This window comes from Lotus japonicus, chromosome 1 (assembly GCF_012489685.1).
Source record: "Lotus japonicus ecotype B-129 chromosome 1, LjGifu_v1.2".
NCBI lineage: Eukaryota > Viridiplantae > Streptophyta > Magnoliopsida > Fabales > Fabaceae > Lotus > Lotus japonicus.
In genome coordinates this window covers 90,052,357-90,075,791 of record NC_080041.1, presented here as the reverse complement: position 1 = coordinate 90,075,791, position 23,435 = coordinate 90,052,357, and the positions used below count along the sequence as shown (strand labels likewise).

Sequence of the window (23,435 nt, the reverse complement as noted above, 5' to 3'; positions counted from 1 at the left end):
AGACATTGAATTATGAAACTGATAAGGCATTGGAACGTGTTCTTTGAAAAACACTTTTAATGCAGCCACTAATGAAACAAAATTTATGCAGATAGACATGACAACCAATTGCAGACATAATTAGTCATTTAAATTTGATATAAAAGCGGAAAAATAAGCTTAAATCAAGGGAATAAATTTGTTCACATTTGTTAGACAATGGTTATAAGTTAATTCAAGGGTGAACAGTTTTCATGGGATAAGGGATGAGTTCAAACGGAAATTCTCTTTGATTTGAAGAGTTTTAATGGGTTTTTATTATCGAGATTAAGAAAGGTGGAACACATTTATGACTGCAATTGTAGATACAGTTTTTAGTAATAACTTGGTCAAGAAATGTGGAACACATTCTGGTTCAAACAGTGGTGCTTTGGTAGTGGAACTCATTTATGACTGCAATAAGTATTGGAAATTGAAAATTATCAGCATTCACATGCCTACACTAATCCTGGTCAAGGACTACACTCCAAACTTGTAACAGTTTGAAATATTAAAAAACACTTTCATCGACCAAATTTTACTCCACATAAATGTCATAGTTTTTATAATGCATATATAACTGAAATTTTGCTGTCCAAAAAACAGCAAGAATTCTCAAGCATTCAAGAAACAAAAAATGACAATAGCACTATAACAACATAGTTAATATATATTATAATAACTTAAGAACAACTTGAGTCTAGGACATTACACAACATGAACTCCAGAATTCAAATACAGGGACATCTCATATTCTCATATTACATAATACCCAACCACAGAAATGATTGGTAGACTATGATAATTAGTCAACAAACATAGTCTAAGTAGTTCATAATAGTCATAAACACAAAATATAATCTGATATGCATCAAAGCACAGCCACAAAATAAGTCTAAAGATGTCCATAATAAATAACTAAGCAGCTTCACTTCTCAGTCTTTACTTGCACCAACCTCTTCCTCTTTCCAGGTTTGGAAATGCTTGCACCATCATCTTCAAATTTGGAAGCTGCAGAAGTAACTGATGACTCTGTAAATTGTGAAAGATCATCAAGAGAGAGAGTACTGTCAGGAACTGCAGAAAATTCGCTAGAACAACCAATAGATTTATCACTGAACAGAGATTCTTGGTCATCAGATGCAGTTTTGGAAGAAAATGGATGAGTAATGAGCTGCAAAAATGAGATATAAATAAAAATGAGTTCAATTTAGTATAGTTAAATAAGGAAATCAATCAATGCAGGTAACAATATATAACAGAAAACTATAGTATGCTTCAATAACTTCAATACATAAGGTACCATAGTTGGTGTTTGAATCTTTGTCTTGTCCTTGAAAAGCTGAATGATGGACAAATCATCACAAATCTTTTTCACTTTGTATGAATCATCATACTTCATACCATGATCACTTGACTTTTCAACTTTGAAAATGGCTTCCTTCCCAATCAATGCCTTTATTGCATCAGGGTATTCTTCAACAGATTTTCCCTGAAGTATATTTAGAAAAAATTGACAAAGATACAAAATTATATTACAACATAGTTGTGCTGCGCAAGAGAATGAATGAAAAATTGTGCTGCAATTAAAAACCACTTTTAACCTTTGAGCCTAGAACTAACTCCCTGCAACTCTTCTTTAGAATGTTCTCACAATCAGTGTCAAAGATTGCAAAGGAAGCAACCTCATCCCCATCACAAACCTCAATCTTTATGCGAAACCTGCACAAAAAGAAATAATTTCCATCACTATTTATTTATCAGTAAAAACAAAAAGGAAAAAAGAAGGCCTAAGACTTGATTCCATGATCTACAAACCTAGGAGTAACATCAATAACATGAGTGGAGCAAGCAGCACAGAAATAAATTCCATCCTCAACAGTAACAGATCTGCGGCAGCGACATGAAGTGTACCACCACTTTTCACCATCAACTAAGCCACTAATTTCTGCTAGGACTAAAAACAAACCCTCCTATATTGAAAGAAATTTATTTTAATGAAACTGCCCAGCAAAGAAAGACAAAATGGTTAGACAAAATTTGTGGAAACCACCTCAGCTGTGTCATGAAGCTCCATAATGTTCTTCCTAGGAAACATTGTAATGAACTCCTCATTGGCAGGCATGTTGTGGAATCCACCACCAATTTGGCCAATAGGGATATCAGCATCAAGACCATGTAAGGACAAACTTTACAACAATAGAACAAATAAAATGAGTTCACAACTATATGACTAATACAGTAAAAGAAAAGTGTAGGATCAACAATGAAATCACATTACCCATCACGAAAGGCAGCAACTTCTGGAATCTCAGCTTTCCACAATAACTTGGTAGCATGCATAACATTTTGAATAACAACTTCTCCTACACATTGGAAAACAAAATAAATAAGTATGATAACATTAAAGCATAAAAGCTTGAACTAAATAATGATCTAAAACTGAAATAAGGTATTATACCTCGGTATGTCTTAACTTTGGCAAACTGCACAACAATCACAGCAAGTCCAACTCCACCAGCAGCAAGAAACCCTTTAACAACATCAACATAGTTTCCAAATAAAGCCATCTTTATCTTTCCCCTGCAGAAAAATTCAAACAGACCCAAAATCAAAGATTAGATTAATTAATATCAGCTATAATTGCAGAAACAATAAATGATTAATATTAACTCAATCCATACTTGTGATCAGTGATCTCCAACTCAATCCTTCTAGTCACATTTCCAGATTTTGAGAACTGTTGCTCATCAGAAACAGCAGTAACCAAACCAATCACATCTAAAAACATAAATATTAACATCAGATATCAACTACTTAAAAAGATGCATCAATAAGTCATTAACTGCAAATGATTAAATTAACTACAACAACAACAAACAGTCATTAACATAACAAACTTACCAAGCAAGAAGTCAGACTCCCCCATGGTACTCTGAATTTCTGATGTATCCTTCAATGTTAAACCAACTTTAGGAATGCTATCACACTGCTCAATTTGAATCTTTGTTTTGCTATTGAACATAATCTTGAACTCATGTTCTGCAGCACGATATGAACCATTGTTGTCCACAACAGTGAAATATACAATCTTATAGACATTGCCCTCAACAATGTCCCTTATGAATTTACTCATCATGTACTTCTTTATAATTGCCTCTATTTTAGAACCCTGAAAAATCACAAGAAAATCAAATGAGATCTACTAAACATCATGACTTTGATAAAAATAGAGGTAATACAGGTAAGTTAATCGAAAATAGAAAATAGAAAATGGGTATATTACTTCAGAATCAATCAGGACAAGTTGCAAAGCATATGGTTTGGAAGGTTCAGAAGTAGGAGCAATCTCCCATTTCCGAATGACCCTTGCTCTGATCCTCCATGCTACTCTGCCAGGGCGTAAGGTTCGAATGGAATCCATATCTACAGAGTAGTGAAATAGTGCAGTAGTGAAATAGTGAAAATGGTGAAGATGGTGAAAATAAGGGGATTTCAAAGTGCAAGGATTGAGAAATGGAAGTGGGATGAAGGGAAGTTCACAACATGGGGTATTTATAGGCCAAATTTTCAAGCTGATAATGATTAAAAATTAAAAATAAATATAACTATACAATACAATACAGCTAACATAAGTCAGTGAATCGACCTTTGCTGATATAGAGATATAGAGTTAGAGATAATTACTGAAACTCTGTACTGACACTGACCTTTTCGTGAGTGAATCAAGCTTTGGTGATACATCCAAACTCTCCGATATGGGTTTTGCAAGAAGTGTATGACGCCTCAACAGTAAGACCATAAACGGCAGCAAAGAAATCTTCAAGCAAACAACAAACGGCGGCCAAAGAAATCCATCATCAGATCAATCGGATAGGACGCAATTGATGGGTGGGTGAAAAGTGGATGAATACTTGAACGAAAACACGGCATCACAGCTAAGATTAAAGTGAAGAAAAAGAAAGCTTGAAAATAGAGATGAAAACAGATGAACAAATCAGAAGATTGTCAGTTGTAGTTTAGGGTTGGTAGAAAGAGGGAGAGAACACGCGAAAACCATCTAGGGTTCGTCACGGTTGGGAACGAACAGGGAAAAAGGAAAACGACGGCGTTTTGATTAGCTGAAAAAAAAATGGTTAAAGCAACAGACACGTGGCAAGCAACGATTGGAGGTTTTGAAGGAATAGTGAAATTGAAACTTACAAATAAGAAGTAGTAGATGTTAAAACTCATACTAATATTTCATGTAAAAAACAATTGACTAGTAGTAGTAAGTAGTCAAAATTTGTTCATTGTCGACACAATAAGTTTTTTTTTGTTAGTGTGGGAGAAGTGAAAGAGTATAAGCCTCGCAAGGGTGAGGACTCCGCCACTTAGGTCCACGTCGTGAATATAGCTACAAAGCTTCTTCTTTAAAAGAATGTGTGTAAGGGCAAGACTTGTGCTCGATGTTATGACACAAAAGACTTGCCCTCCAACGTCCGAGTTGGTGTCACCTCAGTGACAGGAGGGTGTATTGGGCTTCCTTCATCGCTGATTGTGATGGAGTTATTGTCTAACGAGGTAGCAGAATGAGGCAGATGGAGTTGATGCTACATACATGTATGCTAAACGTGCTAAATAAATGGTGTCACAATTGCTTGATAGTACATGGAACGGTCCAACCAAAGGGTTTAGGAGGCTTGGGCATTCACCACATAGACCAGAGACCTACTAGACCAAGCCATGGTTAGAGGATCTCCAAGGAATGCATCCACTAGTACTAGTTAGGTAGCTTAGCATGTTCCTCCTACAATGTTGAAGATCATGATGATCAATAGTCACCCCCCAAAAATTTCAGCTTTATCACTGTTAGGTTTTTTTGTTTTGATATTAATTTTTGCTTATATTTAGGTAACATTACTTGATATTGATTTGAATAAATATAATGTCATTTGTTTCCTATTTTGTTTTCATGTTGAGTTATACTTAAATCGTTTAAAATTGTTGAACATTGTGAAATGTCAGTTATAACTAGGTATATGCAGATTGTGGAAAGAAGTATGAAAAAAATCATTAAAAAACAAATTCCTCATTACCGTGGCAAAAACTAACTTATGCTAAAGAATTCTCTCTTTTTTTCTCTTTCTAGTTTGCATCGATTGGATGTGAAGCTTAGCGCCATACTTTAAGTATAAAAAAAAGTTATTTAACGTCAGTTCATGTGTCTAAGACTATAAAAAAACAGTAATGTTTGCCTTAAGTATCGTCATGTCAGTTGTGTCGACTTATGTGACACTAATATAGTGCCAGCGAAAAGATGCTAATATGCTAACTCCCAACAACTTATCATTAATTGTTAGGCCGGTGCTAAATAGCGTTTTGTCTCAACTTTTCCTTCATTAGTGTTGGTGTGATGTTAATGACAACATTCTTGTAATGTATTGATTGCAAATTATATTAAATTACACGAATATATTTAGTTTTGTGATGAGTAATCAAAATTAATATAAAGAATTTTAATACTTTAAGTAATGTTCTTACACAAACTTACTCTCTCAGATCTAAGGTTTAGAACATATGGTTTAGAGTCGTAAAGACAGTCGATGTAAGAGTAAAATGAGAGAACTCGTCTTATTGAATGAAGAGCTTAACATTTTATAGTGAGCCTAAACCCTAACCCCAATTCTATTAGATTTTGGCCTTATATTGTCTACTAAGCCTTTAAGGGGATCAAGCCCGACTTTAAGTTCTAACCTAGACTGTTAGAAGTTGACCCGCCTAAGTCGAGGATCCCTGCTAGCAGAGGCCGAGTCGCCCTGCGTAGGCCGAGACATGTCCAATTAATATAAAAATAAATCTAAGTGATACGAGTAACATTTTTTTGGATGTGATATAAGTAACATTAATATTATAGTGAACAATTGATTGAAAAATGATAAATTTAGTGGTTGATTAGAAATTAATTGTTAAATAATATCTTAATATATAATACATTTGTTTATTATTAATTATATATGTTGAAGAAAAAATTTATTTCTATGTATTTTTTCATTTAGCATTTCTATAGAGTATCAAATGACATTTTTCTAAATAACACTATTGTTGGAGTAATAAATGATGAAATATAAAATACATATTAGAGGGGTAAAATATGAAAACAAATGATTTTTTCTAAAAATTAACAACATTAACTACGCTTATTTTTTTTAACGTGAACTACACTTATTAATATGTGTGTTTCTTCATTTCTGGATAGTTAAATAGAAATTGAAGTACAAGTAAGTAGTAATATCAAAAACAACTTTTGGGAGTTAAGGCAGTGGAAAGTTTTGACAAGTATCTGGGTTTACCTACCATTATTGGTAAGTCAAAAACCCAAATCTTTAATTTTGTCAAGGAAAGAGTTTGGAAGAAGCTTAAAGGTTGGAAGGAGAAATCCTTGTCTAGAGAAAGGAAAGAGGTTCTTATTAAGGCGGCACATCATGTTATCCCTTCTTATGTGATGTCGTGCTTCTTGCTACCTGACGACCTTTGTGATCAGATTGAGAGTATGGTGAGTCGTATTTACTGGGGAGGTGATGTCTCTAGAAGAGGTCTTCATTGGTGTACTTGGAACAAATTGTGTGTTACCAAGAGAGATGGCGGGCTTGGCTTCGAGACTTTAAGTCTTTTAACTCAGCTTTAGTGGCTAAGAATTGGTGACGACTTTATACTAATCCGGACTCCCTTGTTGGGAGTATTTTCAAAGATGTTCATTTCCCACATACGAATATATGTAGTTTTACTCGAGGGCACATGCCTTCTTATGCATGGACTAGTATTAATGGGGTTAGTTGGATTTTCCAGAAGGGTGGCATGTAGAAGGTTGGGAATGGTGAGTCAGTTCATATATGGGAAGATCGCTGGCTCCCTAATGGGGCTCCTCCGGTTTATAATCATGGGGTAGCCTCAGACTATATCATTACTCATGTAGCTCACCTGATTTCCTCTCTCAACGGGGGGTGAAACCGTTCTTTACTGGAGATGTTATTTCCACGGGAAACGGTTGCTCCTGTTTTGGCAATTTCTTTACCAGTTGTTAGTGGTTCTGATATGTTGTTTTGGCATGATGCCCAAGATGGTCATTACTCTACCAAGTTGGGGTATTAGTTTGTGATGAGGATAAAAACAGGGACAACATCGTCATCCTCGTCCATGGGCCAGCTCACATCGTCCTTTTGGAATGGCTTATGGAGTTCGACAGCTTTGCCCAAGTGTAAGGAGCTTTCTTGGAGGGCTTGCAAGGGGAGGGTTCCAGTGAAATCGAGCTTGTTAAGGCGGGGAGTGGTGGATTCTTCTGATTGTCCAGTTTGTGAGAGTGTTGAGGGGACTATTGAGCACATTTTTCTGCATTGTCCAATGTCTAGGCGTGCCTGGGTTGCTTTTGATACGGGGGTTCATATCTCAGATGACGTAATCAGCTCGGGCAGTTTTCTGCAGCAGCTATGCTCTGATATAGATGCAGAGGTGATAGGGAAGGTTTGCACGCTCCTATACACGGTGTGGGATGCTCAGAATTGATGAGTTTTTTAATGGTGATCTGTTCACGGTTGATAGGATCCTCAATAGGATGCAACACTTGGCTCCAATGGCTCCATAACCAATTCGGGTTTTACAGTAGCAACGTCATCTTCCTTCTCGGTGGCAGCGGCCAAGCCCAGGGATCTACAAGCTCAACTTCGACGCATCTTACGGCAGGGATGGGAGAGCTGGGCTAGGAATGATGGCCAGGGATATAGTGATGGTGCGGTGATTGCTGCAACGACTATGGATCAAGTTTGTGTGCAGTCGACGGTTTTGGCTGAAGCGGGAGCTCTTTTGTGATCCCTCAAGCTGGCGATTGACCTTGGTCTTCAGAGGGCGGTGGCGGAAACAGATTGCCTTTCCTTGTTTCAGATGTGGAAGAAGAGTGGTGAATGGAGATCTTATTTGGCTTCAATGGTTGGTGATGCTTGTGTTTTGTTTTCTTGTTTTGATTTTCGTAATTTAAGCTTTGTTCGTCGTAGTGGTAATAGTGTAGCAGACTTTTTAGCATGTTCACCGACCGTTACGGAGTTTGTTAGTCTTAATATTATGAACAGTTTCAAAAAAAAATAGTAATATCATTTGAAAAATATATAAAAAACTGAATATCCAATTATAAAAATCGAAAAACATGGGTAAAGTTGGCTAAATTGTTTTATTCATACCGACATCCAATATTTATTACCTTCTTAAAAAGGCTACCACACTCACACTACTACCAATTCCTTTCTTCCTTCACAATTAATCAACCACCTCCGTTGGCGGAACCTCATTCGTCACCTCAGCTGACGGAACCTCAAAGACACGCGCACTCCCCTCACCACGACACGCGCGTAACTTCCACGCAACTAATAACTTCGTTTCTCACTCTCTCATTCCACATGGGTTTCCTTCATCAATGCGGAGTGTGTCCGTGACGCTCCATTAAAACCCGCGTGAGGTTCGGTAATAAGAAGAAAAAAATCCCCAACGCTGAAGTCCACAATAGCTCTCAACTTCCACCCAATCTCTGCACATCAAAATTCAGATCGCTAGAAAGATCAGTGAAAAAGATCAAAGCTCACGTGAACCTCACCGTAGAGAAACCCTCCTCTTTCCATTTTTATTTTCCAGAATTAAATAAAGCTCGCTCTTCAACGTTTCGCTTCTTCTCTCCCTAATTTCCATTTCGATCTTTTCTTTCTTTCTCTCTCGCTCGCGCGTCTCTGAGATTTCTAGGGTTTTCAATTTTCACAGTTTTCAGTTTCCACTCAGATTGATTCAGATTCCACACGCACTTCAATGGTGACCGACACGGTCATTGCATTGGTTTCTGAATCAAATTCCACTGCTGCAATCCGAATCTCACCTCCTCCTTCATTGTCATGACTGCTCTCGCCGCCGGCGAATGGCTCGATATCGTTTCCGGCGCCTCCGTTTCCTCGTCGTCGCCTTCGCCGTCGTTGTATTCTCTCGGCAGTGTGCGTGTGACGATGAATTTTCTGTAACTGATTTGGATTGGAGCGTTTTTCATCAGGATTACTCGCCGCCTGCTCCGCCGCCACCGCCGCCTCATCCGCCGTCGGTGTCATGCGTGGACGATCTCGGCGGGGTAGGGACTCTGGACACGACGTGTAAGATAACGGAGGATGCGAACCTCACCCGCGGCGTGTATATAGCAGGGGAGGGTAATTTTAACATCCTACCTGGGGTGAGGTTTCATTGTGAGATTCCTGGGTGCTGGATAACCGTTAATGTCACTGGTAATTTTAGTTTAGGTAGCAACGCGTCGATCGTCACCGGAGCTTTTGAGTTGGAGTCAGAGTATGCTGTTTTTGAGAATGGTTCGGTGGTGAACACGACGTGTATGGCGGGGGATCCTCCTCCTCAGACGAGTGGTACTCCTCAAGGGGTTGATGGGGGTGGCGGTGGCTACGGTGGTAGGGGTGCTGGATGTCTGGTGGATACGAAGAAGCTACCGGAGGATGTTTGGGGAGGGGATGCCTATTCCTGGTCTTCACTGCAGAACCCATCTAGTTTCGGCAGCCGTGGTGCATCCACTAGCAAGGAGAGTGAGTATGGTGGGTTGGGGGGAGGGGTTGTGAGGTTGACGATACATAAGATTGTGGAGATGAATGCAAGTCTTCTGGCTGAAGGGGGCGATGGTGGGAACAAGGGTGGAGGTGGCTCCGGAGGCAGCATCTACATCAAGGCTTACAGAATGTAATATTATTTTTTGTTCTCATTTGGTTTACATAACCTTGTCATCATTCTGTTCTTGTTTGTTTATCTAGCTTGCCGATATGTTTTCTGCGTTATTTTTATATTCATCCTGGAATCTTAGTTCTTGGTGTGTTTGATGTTTTACACTGCTTCCAATTTTTAGCTTACATTCTGTCTACATGTTATATTCTATCTAGCTTGTCTTTCTAGCTCACATTTTTTTGATAGGCAAATGTTAGTTGTTAGAAATGTTAGTAAATTTAAGATACTTGTGATCAGGGTTTTTTGTTAACTTTTTGCAAGTCAGCACCGGATGTTGTGTGGTGGAATAAAGGACCACAACTAATACAAGTTACTAAGTTTCTTTTCTTTGAAATCTAGTATGTATGTTGTTTTGGTCATCCTAACCTGTGCCCCTAGGCACTAAATATGGGATATGAATAGAAACTATTTATTGAAAGGACAGCATTGGTTACAGAAAGTGCACTACTTTCACAAATGTTTACTGTTTGAAACTTTAACCCATGCTCTTAGAGCCCTGCTTCGTATTCGCATTTTTTTTTTCCTAATTTACAACTGTTTATGGAGTTTCCATATTGCTTCATTCAATGATGCGGTTGTCTATGAATCTATACATAACATCAGCAACTCGTCATTATTTTCACAATTGATATAGTGGTATACGATTAAATTCCCAGTTATCAATTATATTTATGTAAGATTCTGTTGCCGAAGCCTAAACCATATCATAGTTGGTTTTCAAATAAATGTGTCTACTAATATTCATTGGATGGATTTTTTTTTTCTGTCCATATTTATTTATATGCATAGATGAATACAACCAATAATTGATTGTTTTAAATTAATCTTGGGCTTGATTGGAATAACAATGCAATATACGTTTCATGAATCTAGTGTTTATTTATGTTTTGTCATTGATCTGATTTTTCTCTTAAAGAGCAGGACTGGTAATGGGATAATAAGTGCTTGTGGAGGTAATGGTTTTGCTGGTGGTGGCGGTGGCAGAGTTTCAGTTGATGTTTTCAGTAGGCATGATGAGCCCAAAATTTCTGTGCATGGTGAGGATTATGTTTTTGCACTGGTTAGGTGTTTCTAAAATTACTTTGCAGACAGTCCTTATATATGCTAAAGTCTTAATATATATGGGGTGACCTTGTACTTTATAATCCCAGTCTGTGTATGAAGTCTTATAGTTGCTACTTGCACATCAAGTGCATTCAAATGCTAAGTGATAATGTAATACAATTCTGAGAATTTATACTAGTTCTCATCAGTCGACCACAGTATGTAGTTGACTTTTTACATATGAATCTCTCTTAGGTAGAATAATATCCTGAAGAGTCAGAGTTGAGGAACTTCCACTGTGAGGAGGGCCTGATTGCACTTAAAGTAAAGCTTAGGTTTCTCTAAAGAATCAATTTTTGCTTGAGTTAAACAAATAGGATTTGAAGACTACTGTCTACTCCTGAATTTTCATATTATCCAGTATCGTATTTTTTGGATGATTTTGTGTAGGTAGGGCAGTAGGTCATCACTTTGTTGAAGGAGTCTATCCTCTGGCCTATCATTAGATGATCTTGAATTCTGAAATTCATATGACTTTACTCTTGTGTTATGTTGGGGATCCAAACATATTATCGGTTATCTTGACAGCACAATTGGTTTCTTCATTTCAGGTGGTAGTAGCTATGCTTGTCCTGAAAATGCAGGTGCTGCTGGGACTCTCTATGATGCAGTTCCTCGAAGCCTTATTGTTGACAACCATAACAAGACAACTGATACAGAGACACTTCTATTGGAGTTTCCTTATCAACCTCTTTGGACTAACGTTTACGTACGTAATAAGGCTAGGGCCACCGTTCCATTGCTATGGAGTCGTGTGCAGGTTCGTAGATAACAGCAGTGATTTTGCATTAATCAACCTCTTTTCAGCTCTTCCTTGTCTGCTGATGCCCTTTTTCCCTGATTTTTCTTGTGACTTCCTCACACTCTCTAACATCAGTTTGGAAATTCATTAATTAACTAAAAACATGAGCACATCAACAAATGTGGAAAACTCCAATGAAACATTTGGAGAAGGAAAAAAAAAGATTCAGGCAATTAAATAATCTGATTGAACCAGGAACTTTGAAACAGAGAATTTAATGTTGTTTTAGCCAATTATTTGTCTGCTAAATTCTGTTCATTACACTTTTATCCAATGTAATAAAAGAGGCATGGGTTTAGTATTTCACATTGCTATTTTTGTGCTCGCCAAAATTTACTTACTCAAAGGAGCCAAGTGCTGAAGCAACTCTCCAGTATAGGTTTGGATTTTTAATCAACAACTGAGCCGGAATACTCCTACTGAGAAAATTGTTGAAGATTTGATAAAATATTTTCTGATAAAAGATTTTCTCTGTATTTCCTTTCTGCTCTTATGGATTTTTTTATCCAGCCAAAATGGTATTCTTCCTTCCTGCCTTATTTTGATGCATGTTCCGTATTTTTTTAATTTTTTAAAATTCATTTATCATGTGAGGGCATCAGTTTAAGTATCTGTTCCCTTTTACTATTCATTATATAGGTGCAAGGACAGATAAGTATCTTGCAGGGTGGAGTTTTGAGCTTTGGGCTGCCACACTACGCTACGTCAGAGTTCGAGTTATGGGCTGAAGAACTTCTGATGAGTGATTCTGTGATGAAGGTAGCTGGAATCTTAGCATTTGTTGAGTAGATCTTTTTTCTAGATACATTTGTTGAGTAAATCTACTACTAAAACAAAACGATTGTATATCAGATCTCCACTGCGTTTTTTATATTAATAGTTATGGTGTAATGTCATTTTAGATTCCTTATTCATTTAATTTGCATGACAAAGGTATATGGAGCTCTACGCATGTCTGTAAAAATGTTCTTGATGTGGAACTCAAAAATGCTCATAGATGGTGGGGAAGATATAACGGTGGCAACTTCTTTGCTTGAGGCTAGTAATTTGATTGTTCTCCGGGTATCTAACAACTCCTTCACTGTACAATATTATTGCATGTTAGTATAACATTTTAGTGACATGTCAGTTTTTGTTAACAGGGGTCTTCTGTGATACATTCTAATGCAAACCTCGGAGTTCACGGACAAGGTCTACTTAATTTATCAGGCCCAGGAGATTGGATTGAGGCACAACGTTTGGTTTTATCCCTATTTTATAGTATTCATGTAAGACGTTTTTACCTCCGATCATTTGTGTAGTATAAGGACTTAATTTCCCCATCTGATTCATCTTGAGCAATGAATCAAGAGATCTCATTTCTCTATTGTTAGACTAACTTTATTTTCACCAACCTTTTCATATTAATTTACCATTTGTTTCTTATTTATTTATTTTTACTAGTTATCTGGAGAGCATTTTTCTCCGGATTATTAGTTTATTGCATCCTGCGTCTTTTTCCTTTTAATTTTAGGAGAATCTATTACACTATTGTATTTATAATTTATATTACTAGTTTTTCATGAATACCTAGTTTATTGGAATGGTACAAAGGAATTTTCCTCCGGGTAAAAGACCTAGTTCCGTGAAAAAAAAGCAGATTACTGTAAGCTCTTCAATTATCTGATCACCTGTCAAATAAACTTTCAGAAACCTTGAGGCGAACACCAAATAGAAGCCATCAAGATAATCTTATCACAAACATATCTAAGGTCGACCGACCCTATTACTGCAATTTTTTTAACCATTCTGTCCCAACCAAGTTACCTGAAGGCCAGAACAAAGCATCTAAAGCTTACAACTATAAATTTCTCCCTTGCATTGCCTTTCCAAAACTTATATAATTAATCCATAAATTTTTTTTTGTTTTTGCATATGCTCAAAGACTTGTGAAAGCAAAAACTGTCAAAAATTATTACCCTTACTATGAGTTTTGCTCTATTCACATCTAGTTAAGATATTTTGATTTATTTGGTACTTATCTTTCTCCATACTTTTTGTGGCGCATTGGACTATTTTGGTAATTGGTCCCTTGTGTCATTCTTTATATGGGTTAGTTGCTCTTCTGATTTTCTTGGTTCTCACAGCACTTCTGTTTTGGTTTTTGACAATTTTCTCTTCAGCCAATGTGATAATAGTGTCTGTGCTTGTGTTTGGGTTATAAGCTGTATTTGGGCTTATCTCCAACACTTAAGAGTTTTGCTTTTGACATTTTTTGTAGGTTGGGCCTGGTTCTGTCTTGCGTGGTCCATTGGAGAATGCAACGACTGATGATGTGTATGTTCTAAATTTGGATGTCATCAATCAGCATTTACTGACCTCTCATTCTGTGCTTTAGTTTCTACTTCTGATAAATTTCTCTAATCTTATGATTGACAGTACTCCAGAGCTTTACTGTGACAACAAAGGTTGCCCCTATGAGTTGCTTCATCCTCCTGAAGATTGCAATGTGAACTCGTCCTTGTCATTCACACTTCAGGTACTTTCTGAAGTTTTAACTGTAATAAATCTGGTTGTGTTACCTATCTGATGTTGAAACTTACAAATTCTGCATGTTGCTTTTCTAGATCTGCCGGGTTGAGGACATCCTTGTCGAAGGCCTTATAAAAGGTTCTGTTGTTCATTTCCATAGGGCAAGGACCATAACTGTTGAATCTTCTGGAATAATATCTTCATCTGGAATGGGTATACTTTCTTGTTGTCCAACAGATTGTTGTCACTTATTCAGATAACTCTGCATTTCCTGTACTTAATTGTGTTAAAAAAGTAATTTCGCAGGCTGTACTGGTGGTTTGGGCCGTGGAAATATTCTAAGTAATGGTATCGGCAGTGGTGGTGGGCATGGTGGTAAAGGTGGGGATGCATGTTATAATGATAACTGTGTTCATGGTGGCATTTCTTATGGGTCTCCAGACCTGCCCTGTGAACTTGGTAGTGGAAGTGGAAATGGCAGCTCAACCGGTACCACAGCTGGGGGTGGGATCATAGGTAAGCTTATGCTTGTGTCAGTTTTAGTAAGTTATTTTTTTAACAATGGAAGATGTTTATCAACTCAAGGTTTCCTTAATCTGCATCCTTGTGTTTTATCTGCTGAGCAGTCATTGGATCGTTAGAACATCCTCTGTCAAGTTTGTCAATTCAAGGTTCTGTAAATGCTGATGGGGGAAATTTTGAACCAGCAATTGGAAAAGAAAAATTTGCAATTTTTAACAATTTAACGGGAGCTCCTGGGGGTGGATCTGGTGGCACTATACTATTGTTTCTCCACACCCTTGCCATTGGTGAATCAGCTATTCTTTCTAGTATGGGGGGATATAGCATTTCTAATGGAGCTGGTGGTGGAGGTGGCGGAAGAATTCATTTTCATTGGTCTGACATTCCCACCGGAGATGTATATCTGCCCATTGCTAGTGTGAAAGGAGACATTCAGACTGGGTATGTCTTTACTAAGCTTTTGTTGCAATTCTACTATTTTATTTTACTCTGAATTTGCTCGATGTCTCTAGCTGCATTTGAGAGTGCTAGAAGTCATTTGTTGTGCCTTATAAAAGTTCCTGTCTGCTGAAAATGTCAGATAAACTGTGAATTCTAACTTTTTCTCCCCTTTTGTAAAACAATGTTGCCACCTTTATATCCCATAAATAGCCACAAGTGTTAGATATTATATTTTGAATATTATAAGCAGCTATACTTGCCTTTGATGTTATTTTCACATTTCACGTTTCCCTGTACCTCTTCAAAGGATTTGATTGTCATTCTTCACCTTATCAACATGGTAACAGCTTCGATACGCATCGTCTGTTAGCTAATGTCCTTTGTTTTTTTGTTTGGAAAAAGTGTAATTAAAGAGATAAGGTACAATTGGAACCATGACAAGTCATCTTCAACAACTGGGAAAAACTAAACAAGAATAAAAGTAAAATTAAAAAAAGGAAACTAGGAAGAAGCAAGACTGATCAATACTTTTTAACCTTTGCAAATCAGAGATGGATGCTCCTGTTAAAATACCTTGGGAAGAACTAGCTAGAGAGACTCAGAATGTAACTCAATCCCAGACGAAAATAAAGGGAAATAAGACATCTTAAAAGATGTGTACTTCCTGCTCCTACCAGATGCTTGCAATAATAGCGAAATTTGATTACATTTGGGCTTTCTACTCTTGTCAGAACCTTTTAACCAAACTATATAAACTGCTCTGGTTTAAAAGTTACCCCAGTGGCCGCTACCTCATTAAAAATCCTGGAATGTTCAAGGTCTGCAAATCCGTAGCAAATGTTTTCTGTCAATGCCTTCGTAGTTCACTCCTTCTTGTTGATGGTTGTGGTTGCAGTTAGGGGTTGATTAGAAGAGAACTTGTTTCTTTTCATTTTCTTTTCGTTGGCGCTTTGAACTTTCAAAATTTTAGCTTGTGTATTTTTATTCAAGAAAAACTTGAATATGCTTATGATAAACATCTCATGATCACCCAAGATTCTTGTCTGGGTCGGAACTGAAATATGTTCGGCTCCAATCTCCAAAGGGTGATTGCAGCCCCAAATTTTGAAATCTGAAATTTTCATGATTGTTTTAAATAGTAACTATCAACTATGTTTCCCTTGAAGTCTTCTGTTGGCACCTGTATAATGCTAATTTCAGAACTTCATAACTTTATGATTATTATAGCGGTGGAAAGGGTAAAGGCCTGGGTGGCTCTGGAGCAAATGGGACCACAACTGGGAAGGCTTGCCCCAAAGGGCTCTACGGTACATTTTGTGAGGTGTGCATATACATAATTTTTATTTCCCCTTATGATTTACCTTTCTTTATTTATTACTCTAGCTAGTTTTCTCGTCACGCCTTTCCATGGTAGCTGAATGTGTGACCTTATTTTATGTCTTGGTGGCTTGTCTATATATGTTAATAGTACAGCACTCATAGTCATCATTATTATTTAGGTTAAGCAGTATTTTATTTCAACCTCAATAGATTGCATTTCCAAAGTTATATACTGATATTTCTAAGGGAAGTTACTTCAATTTTTTTGGTGCCTATACTTGAAAGGGATGTTAATATGTCAAGTTACAGTAGACTTGGAAGCAGCTTGTAATGGTTGAAATTTAAATATGTATGTGGATGATAATTGAGTGTCATTTGTGGTTTTCTTCAAGTTCTACTGTTATATTTTAACCTCAAAATGGTGGCAGGTTGACAAGAATCTAAAATATGATAACATTTCTGGTATTGATAACCTTCTTTACTTATTTTGGGGGATGGGGAGGTTACTGTAGAGTGATCTCCAATTTCAGTAGATCTGGAAAGTCAACGTTTCTGTTTTCTAATGCAAGAGTAGTGTTGTCAAAAGCAAAAAAAGAAAAAAAGAAAAAGGGTTGATGCTTCTGCGATGTGTTGATGCAAACAGGTAATCTGAATAATATAATCAAAATCAACACTAATGAAAGACCTTTGTCTAGCGGTAGGTCATATGATCTTCTGAGTCTAATTGGGATACGTAGGCTTTACCATGACATTGAAACTTGATGGGCATTGGTCCCAGAGCATGTGCTTTCAATGGAGCCTGGTGTATGTGCTACTACATAAGGCCAATGTCAAAGTCATGAGTCATGACAATGTGCAAGAACATAAACTAACCCAAAGGCAAAGACGCATGCAATGTTAGGCATGTGTATTGTATAATAATTTATACTACACATGGTTATTCAAAAGTTTTACTCTGCACATAAATATTCATTAATAATAACAGCAAAGAGTCATGAGATAATTTCACAGCGACAAAAATGAAGACTTAAATAAGTTTAAGCCTTTGATATTTTAAATATAATAGTTTAGTCAAAAAAGAAAAGTAGGCGTGAAGAACAGGACGGAGGATTAAGAACAGAGAACCTGGCTGGAAAATGCAGAACTTGGACTGAAGTACCAGTTTTGGCTGGACCAAGTGGAAAATAATGAGTAATGAGTTGGACGGTAACTGGTTTTTATTCAAACAAACGTGAGAGCCTATGAACAAGGGTTTAAACTCTTTAGAATCCTTTCTTACAAACAAATGAGTGCTAAAAATTGCATTCTTGTACTATTCTGATTAGGGGCAAACTAGTTTTTGGCTGGACTTGAAAGTTGTGGCTGCAACTGGTGCAGTTTGCCTCGATCTCTGGTGCTATAGCAGACGGAATGGCTACAAGGTGACTAGTGGCCTCGATGCAACACTTTGCTGCTATTGTGGTGCAATAGCGCACTATTGATATGTATGGTTGAACATGCAAAGTGAACGAGTTACTTGTTTGAGCCTAGGGATATTTTTTTACCACAAAAAATTGAAAATTTGATGGGTTACATCATCTCTGCATTTCATTGGTATACAAGTAGTTAAAACCATGGAGAAGTCGTCTCATGCATGCCATCATAATTTTAAATAAACTTGCTGCGTCAGTTAACTAATGCAGGTTTTGAAATATTCTGAGTTACTAACTGACATTAAACCAAATGCAAGCCAGGAAGCTTGAAATGTGCTGCTAATTACAAATGTAGTATTGACAGAGATTGAGAGTGCTGGATTTGACTGCAGATGACTTGAAAAAATTTGACTGCAGTTTTTGGGTATTGAAGATATAGAGGGAAGAATGTTCATAGATTGTAGAAAGGTGGCAAAGATTCCTAGACACCTAATGAAACCCCTAGGTTGCAGGACACCTACTTCTGTTTCTTACACTTGCTTTTGGGAACCATACATACATAGTTGAATGACTGCTTATTTTGTTTTGCTCTGCTTCATCTAGCCTTAGTAGAACCCAGTGCTACTTTTAATTCCATTCTGTTGGCTACAAGGTTTTTAAAAGATGAAAGCATTTTCCAATTATTTTGGCTGCAACCTCAGTTGCAACTTTCAAGCTTGTTCTGCGTTACAAATTGCCTGAGCCTATTTTGATGTGGCTACTTAAGACTCACATTGATGAGTGAGGCTGCCTTGGTGCTGGTGAGCCATTTTACTGGCGTACACCTTCCTTAGTGCCCAGGTTGGCCACTGACTTCGACAACCCTGGGTTTGAGGAAGCTTACTTAAATTAATAGGAGCTTTTGTTTATGCTTTTTGTCTTGCGTTCTTGGACTACTTTCTTGCTTTCCATTTTTGTTGACCGATTGATGCTTCTTAAATTTCTACTAATTGGCTTTTTACTTCTTGCTTGCCTCCAGGAATGTCCAGCAGGCACTTACAAGAATGTTACTGGATCTGATAAATCACTTTGCCATATTTGTCCTGTTCATGAGCTTCCTCATCGTGCTGTTTATACTTCAGTCCGAGGTAGGCTTTATAATTTAATGGATGGTTAAGTAAACAGGCATGCAAGAGACATTACTCAAATGTAGATTTGACGTACTATATTGTGAAAACTTAAAAGTGGTATTGAAATTCTTGGATAGTAATATCACGAAATTGCTGTTTCTGTTGTTTTTTTATGTGGGTTTAATATAGTATCTGGTTTATCAATGCATAAATTTTCATCTTTTTCTTTGTTACAGGTGGTATTACTGACACCCCTTGCCCTTATCAATGCGTTTCGGACAGATATCACATGCCGGACTGTTATACAGCTCTTGAAGAACTAATTTACACTTTCGGTGGACCCTGGTTATTCGGTCTTTTTCTTACCGGTCTCTTGATCCTGTTAGCACTGGTGCTTAGTGTCGCAAGAATGAAATTTGTTGGGGTTGATGAATTACCAGGACCAGCTCCCACCCAGCAGGGTTCTCAAATAGATCATTCCTTCCCTTTCCTGGAGTCACTAAATGAGGTTTTCTCTCAGACCATTGGTTCCTTTTTTTGTTTCCCTATTCTAGATTTTGTGGATTAAGATGATCATACCCCTTACCAGTGTTTATTTTGTCTTCCGTTTTCTCTTAAAAGATATTGTTAATGGTATAATGATGATGTGTTGCTATGTGATGCCTAGGTCTTAGAAACAAACAGAGTGGAAGAGTCCCAGAGTCACGTTCATAGGATGTACTTCATGGGACCCAATACTTTCAGTGAGCCCTGGCATCTGCCACATACACCTTCGGAACAAATACAGGATATTGTGTAAGTAAAACTTTCATCTGTTACATCCTTGTTGATTCTGTGGTTGAAATTAAAGGATGTTATCTATTTTACAAGATTAATTTATGTTCATTGGTTATAATATTGAGATGGAAATCTTCCAACATTTAATGTGGCAGTTACGAGAGTGCGTTCAATACATTTGTGGATGAGATTAATGCTATAGCAGCTTATCAATGGTGGGAGGGAGCAATATATAGTGTTCTCTCTGCTCTTGGATATCCGCTTGCAGTGTCTTGGCAACAATGGCGCAGGAGATTGAAGTTGCAGCGTTTGCGTGAGTTTGTTCGATCAGAGTATGATCATGCTTGCCTTCGTTCTTGCCGGTCACGAGCTCTCTATGAAGGAATCAAGGTTTGGCTTGTTGACATGCATGTTGAGCTTGTTGACAAAAGGCTTGGTAGTTGTTGCTTTCAATTGGTTTCTTAATGTATTGTGTTGGTTTAGGTGCTTCTATTGATCTTGTTTTAAGGTGCATTAATACGGTCTAATATAAGTGTCTGTTACATATGAGTAGCGGGATACCTGCTTACTGAAGGGTTTGTTCTTACGTTAGTGTCATGCCAGTAAAACCAACTATTATCTGTCATATCAAATACCAGTTAGTTTATTGAATCACTGTTGGAAATTGATCAAATGTCATCACTTTTTCATAAACATGATGCTTTCATTGATAAAAACTATTAGGGCGTATTGATAGCTGGTACAATATTAAAATTTGTGCCTGAATTTCAATATCAGGGTCGTTATAGTCTTCATGTTCTTGTAAATTTGAGTTTTTAGAGTTGTTCTCTAGGAATAAAATATTATGATATTTTCAATTTTTCATTTCAATTGAAGTTTGAGGTAGAAAGAAGTATTTAATGTTTAGTCAGAATGCTAATTGACCTGTTAAACTTTATAGGTAAATGCAACTTCTGACTTGATGCTTGCTTATGTTGACTTCTTCCTTGGTGGGGATGAAAAGAGGACAGATCTTCCTCCTCGATTACATGAAAGGTTCCCAATGGCATTGCTTTTTGGAGGTGATGGTAGTTATATGGCTCCATTCTCCCTTCACAATGATAATATCATTACCAGCCTCATGAGTCAGGTTTGTTTATTGACTTTGGCGGATGCAATTTTATGTACTGATATACTTAGATACATGTTTGTCTGGTTACATATGTTCCATTCGTAGGAAAATCAAATTACATGCAGATTTTTCACTATTGCTTGCAGTCAGTTCAACCTACAACGTGGTATCGATTGGTTGCTGGGCTGAATGCACAACTGCGGTTAGTTCGCCGTGGACGACTAAGAGTAACATTTCGACCTGTTCTCAGATGGCTTGAGACTCATGCCAATCCTGCTTTGGGTGTCCATGGTGTACGTGTTGATCTGGCCTGGTTTCAGGCTACAAGTCTTCGCTATTGTCACTATGGGCTTGTAATTTATCCTATTGAAAGTGGAGATTCTGTGCCCGCTGGAGGAAGTATCGACGGGGCTTTAAGAACTGAGGAAAGATCGCGGTAATCCCTCGTATTTATGGCATACTACCATATTCTTGTCATGTTATCCTCTTAAGTAACTGTTGTAAATGATATGATCTGGAGAAATTTGTGAAATGATTTTTTATTCATGGCACTTAATATTTTATGTTTTGGCTTTCTGTGAATCTTTATTTCCAGTGCTCAGAGTGTCAAGAAGGAACATCCTTTGGGGCTTGCAAGCAATGCCCACTTAAGCCCTGGTGGAAGAATGGAGGACAATTATATGAGGCGAAAGATGCATGGAGTTGTTTTAGATGTAAACAATTTGCAGATGCTTGATGAGAAGAGAGATATCTTTTATTTTCTCTCTTTCATACTTCAGAATACAAAACCTGTTGGGCATCAGGTATCTTGTAATGATAACTTTTCTTGACTTTTTGGAAAAGTTGCTGGTTGTTGCGCTTGCATCATTTTAGACTGACTTTTCCCCTTTTCGTTTATGTGGTGTCTGCAGGATCTTGTTGGTTTAGTGATCTCAATGTTGCTTCTAGGAGATTTTAGTTTAGCATTACTTACGCTGCTTCAGTTGTATTCAATTTCTTTGGCGGATGTCTTTCTTGTATTGTTTATATTACCTTTTGGCATTCTTCTCCCATTTCCTGTTGGAATCAATGCTCTATTCAGTCATGGACCAAGGCGTTCTGCAGGCCTAGCACGTCTCTATGCTCTGTGGAACATTACATCGTTTATAAATGTTGTGAGTTTTCTCTCTATTTTCAGCTGATTGGTAATTTTTTGTACTGTACTTTTGTCCGGCACTTTTACCAGTTATGAGGGTGGAATAGTAATTTGGAGTGTTTATTTATTTGTTTTATTTGAGGATCTGATGTTATTATCTTTGTCACTAGGTGGTTGCATTACTTTGTGGATATATTCATTACAACTCTCAATCGTCTTCCAGTAAAAAACACCCCAGCATTCAGCCATGGAATATCATGTAAGGGTATTACTTGCTTCATTCAATAAGTGCTGCTTTTTTGGGGAAATCTGACCATTTGTTTATTTCTCAATTCTTTGGGGATGCAGGGACGAAAATGAATGGTGGATTTTCCCAGTTGGATTGGTTTTATGTAAATTATTCCAGTCTCAACTCATCAATTGGCATGTTGCCAATCTGGAAATTCAAGACCGTTCCTTGTATAGTAACGATTTTGAGCTGTTCTGGCAGTCATGATGGTATGTTCACAACATATATTTAACATTAACTTCCCCCCTTTCCCTCCTCTTCTATCGATCCTTCGAATGTTCATTTGAGTACGGTCATCTAGAATAGGTCAAAGATTGACATAGAGATGATAGGAAAACTTGAGGTGGGAGGAAATAGAACTACAGAAATCTAAAGTAGAGGCATTTGATACTGTAACACCTAATGTTCAATAGTTCTTTTAAAAATGAAATCATTTTACCTTGAATTTCCATAATGTGTAAATATCAAGTAACTAAGCACTCTTTAGAGTTATGTTGTAATTGCTGACTACAAATTTTGCTCACTTGGCATATGCCTAAAAGTTAAGTAAATTCAGCAATGCGAACTTGTCCGTCAAATTTGGTTTTTATTATTGTTTGTTTCATGCTGATGTAACCAAATACTTAAATTCTACAATAAAATTTACGGACTTTGTACCTCATCAAATGAATTTAGCTCCACTGTTGTGAGGGAGTCATTTTCGAGATAAAGTAACACAACCATTGATTGAGGAATAAATAGTTGAGATTTAAAGAAGTCATAGTTTCTTGTACACATGTTTTATGCATGTAGTCTCAACAGTTTTCTCAATCAACTTTTATGATGGCTTTACCTATATCTTCTAAAGTGATTCACTTGCAAATCCAATTAAAATTAAAATAAACTTCAATTGATCAAATGGATGATAGGTTTGAGAACTTGTGCTGCCTATCATGGGGCCGGTTAAAATGGTTCATTTCTGTAACCATGTATTATTGGTTTCTTATGCTTGAGCTCGAAGCTTTCAACATGCTTTATCTTCGTTAAATTTAAGATAGAATTGCAATATTCATGTTTTAATGACTAAGATGGGTGGTGTATTAGGTTGTGTTGGTA

At 37.2% G+C, this 23,435-nt stretch overlaps 3 protein-coding genes across 3 annotated transcripts; 1 reads left to right on the top strand and 2 right to left on the bottom strand.

Annotated features, from left to right (window-relative positions):
- Nucleotides 1-688: 688 nt before the first annotated feature.
- LOC130732203 (uncharacterized) lies at nt 689-3,072 on the bottom strand. The gene is made up of 9 exons (XM_057584308.1): nt 2,923-3,072; nt 2,703-2,799; nt 2,480-2,601; nt 2,300-2,384; nt 2,072-2,207; nt 1,837-1,991; nt 1,623-1,740; nt 1,322-1,510; nt 689-1,192 (listed from the first exon to the last, which is right to left on the bottom strand). The coding sequence occupies exons 1-9, from the start codon at nt 3,041-3,043 to the stop codon at nt 947-949; spliced, it is 1,269 nt and encodes a 422-aa protein (XP_057440291.1). The 5' UTR covers nt 3,044-3,072; the 3' UTR covers nt 689-946.
- LOC130711282 (uncharacterized) lies at nt 3,044-3,857 on the bottom strand (the record flags this gene model as incomplete). Its single annotated transcript, XM_057560836.1, has 3 exons — nt 3,729-3,857; nt 3,305-3,444; nt 3,044-3,190 (listed from the first exon to the last, which is right to left on the bottom strand). Coding segments are annotated over exons 1-3 (321 nt in total), but the record flags the coding sequence as incomplete, so codon positions are not given.
- A 4,843-nt stretch (nt 3,858-8,700) lies between these two features.
- LOC130727649 (uncharacterized) lies at nt 8,701-22,785 on the top strand. Its single transcript, XM_057578842.1, has 22 exons — nt 8,701-9,765; nt 10,729-10,844; nt 11,463-11,671; nt 12,353-12,472; nt 12,647-12,775; nt 12,856-12,981; nt 13,974-14,029; nt 14,132-14,231; nt 14,320-14,437; nt 14,531-14,740; nt 14,851-15,187; nt 16,415-16,508; nt 18,938-19,046; nt 19,265-19,536; nt 19,696-19,823; nt 19,961-20,195; nt 20,746-20,934; nt 21,063-21,352; nt 21,512-21,719; nt 21,828-22,070; nt 22,222-22,310; nt 22,400-22,785. The coding sequence occupies exons 1-22, from the start codon at nt 8,951-8,953 to the stop codon at nt 22,545-22,547; spliced, it is 4,341 nt and encodes a 1,446-aa protein (XP_057434825.1). The 5' UTR covers nt 8,701-8,950; the 3' UTR covers nt 22,548-22,785.
- The last annotated feature ends 650 nt before the right edge of the window (nt 22,786-23,435 follow it).